The sequence below is a fragment of the Crocodylus porosus genome, unplaced genomic scaffold, assembly GCF_001723895.1.
Source record: "Crocodylus porosus isolate Cpor-Errol unplaced genomic scaffold, CroPor_comp1, whole genome shotgun sequence".
Lineage (NCBI taxonomy): Eukaryota > Metazoa > Chordata > Crocodylia > Crocodylidae > Crocodylus > Crocodylus porosus.
The window spans coordinates 202,854,028-202,858,011 of record NW_017728906.1 but is presented as its reverse complement, the minus strand read 5'-3'; the positions used below and the strand labels follow the sequence as shown (position 1 = coordinate 202,858,011).

The 3,984-nt window shown below is 57.8% G+C and overlaps 2 protein-coding genes across 3 annotated transcripts in view; one reads left to right on the top strand and one right to left on the bottom strand.

The window, feature by feature from the left end:
* The window catches only part of LOC109306899 (mitochondrial uncoupling protein 2-like), an 18,409-nt gene that overhangs the window by 5,879 nt on the left and 8,546 nt on the right, over positions 1-3,984 (top strand). The window lies entirely within an intron of this gene.
* DNAJB13 (DnaJ heat shock protein family (Hsp40) member B13) overlaps positions 957-3,984 on the bottom strand; it is a 10,993-nt gene continuing 7,965 nt past the window's right edge. The window contains exons 7-9 of the mRNA XM_019528567.1: positions 2,384-2,497; positions 1,948-2,024; positions 957-1,175 (exon numbers count right to left, since the gene is read on the bottom strand). Of these exons, the coding sequence (XP_019384112.1) occupies positions 1,022-1,175; positions 1,948-2,024; positions 2,384-2,497 (345 nt within the window). The 3' untranslated portion in view covers positions 957-1,021. The remainder of the gene's footprint in view (positions 1,176-1,947; positions 2,025-2,383; positions 2,498-3,984) is intronic.

The following is a 3,984-nucleotide window of genomic DNA, read 5'->3' as shown; positions in this document are numbered from 1 at the left end:
AAGGACCCATCCACCACCACCCTCTGGGTGCGGCCCTCCAGCCCATTGGCAACACATTTGACTGTGTGGGTGTCTACACCACAGCCCCCCAGTTTCTTGATGAGAAGGGGTGAGAGACTGTCAAAAGCCTTCTGGAAGTCCAGGAAGACTATATCCAGTGCTACCCCTGCATCTAACGATCTCGTGATCTGGTCGTAAAAGGCCACCAGGTTGGTCTGACAGGACCTGCCACTGATGAACCCGTGCTGGTTGCCCCTAAGCATGCAGTCTCCTGCTGGCCCCTCCTGGATGTGTGCCAGAATAATTTTCTCAAACAGCTTGCCTAGGATCGAGGTAAGACTGACTGGCCTATAATTTCCCAGGTCCTCCTTCCTCCCCTTTCTGAAGATGGGAACCACGTTGGCCCTCTTCCAGTCCTCTGGCCCCACACCAGAGCCCCACGAGTGCTCGTACAGCCGTGCCGGGGGTCCTGCAATGACCTCGGCCAATTCCTTTAGTACTCTAGGATGGAAATCATCCAGACCAGCTGACTTGAATATGTCCAGCCCCTCCAGAAGTTCCCTAACTAGTTCCTCACTAACCCTTGGCCTAGGTGTGCCTCCCCCGGGGCCCAAGGGGGGCCCAGCAGGGAGGAGGCTGCTCTGGTCCCTACTTAGGAAGACGGAGGCAAAGAAATCGTTAAACATGTTAGCTTTGCCGTCTGGTGTGACGACCAAGTATAGTCATCCCTGGTGATGTCCCCTCCTTTCCATTGGGTGTACGCCACCCTTTTAGCTCGACTGAGCAGGATGTACGGTGCTACGACTGGCGAGCATCCTCCATCCCAGACCTATCACCCGAGGACTTCAGATACGCCCAGATCCATTGGCGGGCATCCTACATGCAGGCCCAAGTCCGGAGGTCTTGGGACTCAGACGCCCCCTACATTTGACCTGAGCCAAAAGGCTGAAGAGCTGTACGAGTAGCTAGAAGGCTTTATTCCTCTGGGGAGCGGGGAGGGGGACGGACATGAGGCTCCTTCTCAGCTCAGGAGCGCCTGCCGCAGGAGCTGCTTCTTGGCCGGGGTGAGGTGCCGCGGGAAGCAGATGTCGAAGCACATGACGAGGTCCCCTTTGCAGGTGGGGTCACGGGGCAGGGGCATCCCTTCGCCCGGCACGATCTTGAAGTACTTGGGGCTGCAAAGTGAACAGCAGCATTAACCAGGGAGATGCCTTCCTACCCCACTCCGGCCAAGCCAGGGACGTGGCCCTGCTGCTGGGGGCCGGGGCCAGGAAGTCTGGGAGGGCCGCGCTGTGCTTCCAGGTGTATGCTGTGCATGGCACAGGAGCCTGCTGGGCACGAGGCGGCACCTGGCTGGCACCACAGGTAGGGATTTAATGGGATGGCGCAGCCAGTTGTGTTGGCCCTCGGCAACGCCTGCCTGGGTCGCAAAGGGGCCTTTCCCGCTGCCCCCCCCCAGCTCCGTGGGGCAGGCTGAGCTCAGCCCGGCTCAGGCACTGCTGGAGGTGACAGCAGCTTGCACAGCTCCCATCTGCCTGGCACTGCGGGCAAAGGAGCTGGCTCCAATGCAGTACACGCCTCCAAGGGCAGACGTTAGCCTGGCAGCGAGACCAGAACAAACAGGCTGATCCACAAGCTGCGCCAGGTGTGCAGGACAGAAAAGCATTTGGGACTGACTGTCCACCAGCAGGCCTCGATGTCTGAGAGCAGCTAGAAATATCGACCCCCTAAGGTGCCTCGAAGAGGCCCACGTCCCCCGAAGAGCTGAGACCGGCCTGCGGAGACGTACCAAAGCCTTGCGTCGTCTTCCGTTGCTACTGGGAAGCCTGCCCTTGTGTTTCCCAGCCCATCCCCCTTTTCCAAGGGCTGGCTGGCAGGGCCCAGCCTGAGCACCCGGGCAAGCCCGGTCCTTGCCCCAGGGGTCATGCCCGGGGCTGTGGCACTTACTGGACAATGTCGTTGATGGGAATGTTCAGCAGCCGGTCGTCCAGCGTCTTCACACTCACTGTGCAGCCGATCAGGGCCTGCAAACGAGGCCGCCAGGCTGTGAGGGCAGGTTGCAGACCCTAAAGGTCTCCAGCTCTTAGCGCAGCCTCGAGGCTGCTCTGTTTGGTATTGGGGGGGGTCCCTTTGTGAGGGGTGCATGCAAACAGCTGGACAGCACAGGGCATCGGATGCCTTTAGGCAGGAGAGTGGGGGAAAATCCAATCCCGCATGCCACGTCACCAGGCCTTGGAGTTTCCACCCTGGTGCCGGCATAATGCAGCCCATCCAGGGCAGCTCGTTCATACAGGACGGCTGGGGCAGGAGCAAAGTGACCAAGCTCCCACAGAGGCCGGCGGGCAGCTCCTGACAGGAGCGGAGCAGCCCCTGTTGCACATACCTGCCCAAGGGGGATGCTGGCAACGTAGAGCAGGTTGTCGTCCTCCCTCCTAAACCGGGGGTGCAGCTTCTCACGGACAATGAAGATAATGTCTGCCGGGATGATGTTCGGGCCCTACAAGAGGGGAAAACAGGAGCTCAGTCCATCTCTACCGCAGACCTGGACTGTCTGCAGGGGAAGTGAACAGACTTGCTGCCTCCAGCTGGTAAAGATGGTCTGCAACGGGTCTGGGCTTCTGTTTATAGGCACCTTCCTCTTCGTTACTTGTATAGGAGGTCCTGTGTCCCCTGTGTTTTACCGAGGATGCTGGAGGTCTGGGCCACTGAGGAGGAGCTGAGATGGCAAGTGCCAATGCTATGAAACCGCCTCCAAATGCTTTCCAAGCTCAGAGGCTCGAGAAACTTGCCTGCTACAGCGGGGGACACCAGAACTGACATTCCTGCTATGGGACAGGTAGGGAAAAACTCTTCCAGAGCATTTCTATACATCCCAAAGACCCAGAGAGAGACGAGAAAGCAGGTCACCCTCTCTGGCTGGGCTCTTTAACACCCTTCTTGATATAAGGAGGCTGGGTAGTTTACTTCCATGCTAACCACAGTCCCATACTCTTAGTTGAGCATCACAAGCACATGAAAAGCCTTCTTGTAAGCTCCCTTCCAGGCCCTAACATCTATGAATCTATGACTCTGACCCACGGGAAACACTTTGGATGTGCAATGTCCTCCTGGCACTGCCTCGTGCCCATGACATCAATGTGCAATCTGAATCCTGTTCCTCTAGCATCTGGGGAAGGACAGTGATGTGAGTAAACGGAGGCAGGGAAGTCACACAGCTGGCCCAAGGCCACCCTGGAAGAGTCTCAGTCAGAGCTACAGGGATCCAAGGGCTCCCATGTCCCCCACTCTGCCCCTACATAAGCTCCTAAATTCCTTAGGGAGGTGACAAATTCTGTTAGTCTCCCTGTGCCTTGGCTTAAAAGGGGCATCAGACCTCTCAGGCCCGGTGCGAGGCTGGTGCATTCACTAACCGATGTTTGCTGAGCACCTGGAGGCTTTCAGAGGGAAGATGCTGTGGCAGGAAGCCACCTTGGTTTCTCCCCAAAATCTCTGCCCTGTGACAATGTGATTAGATGGGCCAGCACGGAGGAGTCACACCTCAGCCTGTCTCTTTAGGTGACCTGAGCTGGCTGCAGTCCTGAAGGAGGGGAAACCTGCTCCCCCTGCCTACGGGGCTGGCATCAGCCACCTGGGTGAGGGGCATCTACCTGGGGAGCTGGGATCTGCCCGGTAACAGGTGATGCATTTCAAATTGGTTGGCTGACAGCCAGCTGGGGCTGACCTCCACTGGCCCAGGTGAATGACGTCACAGGGGCTGTATAGGTTGGGGGGGGAGGAGGCTCGCTGTCTTCAGCCATGAGGGGAAGCAGCAGCAAAGTAGGGGAGACAGAGAAGCCTTGCCATCGGGACCTAGCTCTCTCTCACCCCCAGACTCCAGAGGGGAAACTGGAGACCTCTGGAAGATGCTTGTGAGTAAGCTACTCAATCGGATTAGATATCTAGCTGGCAGTAACACAGATGCGTGATCAAAAGGCTACCTCAGCC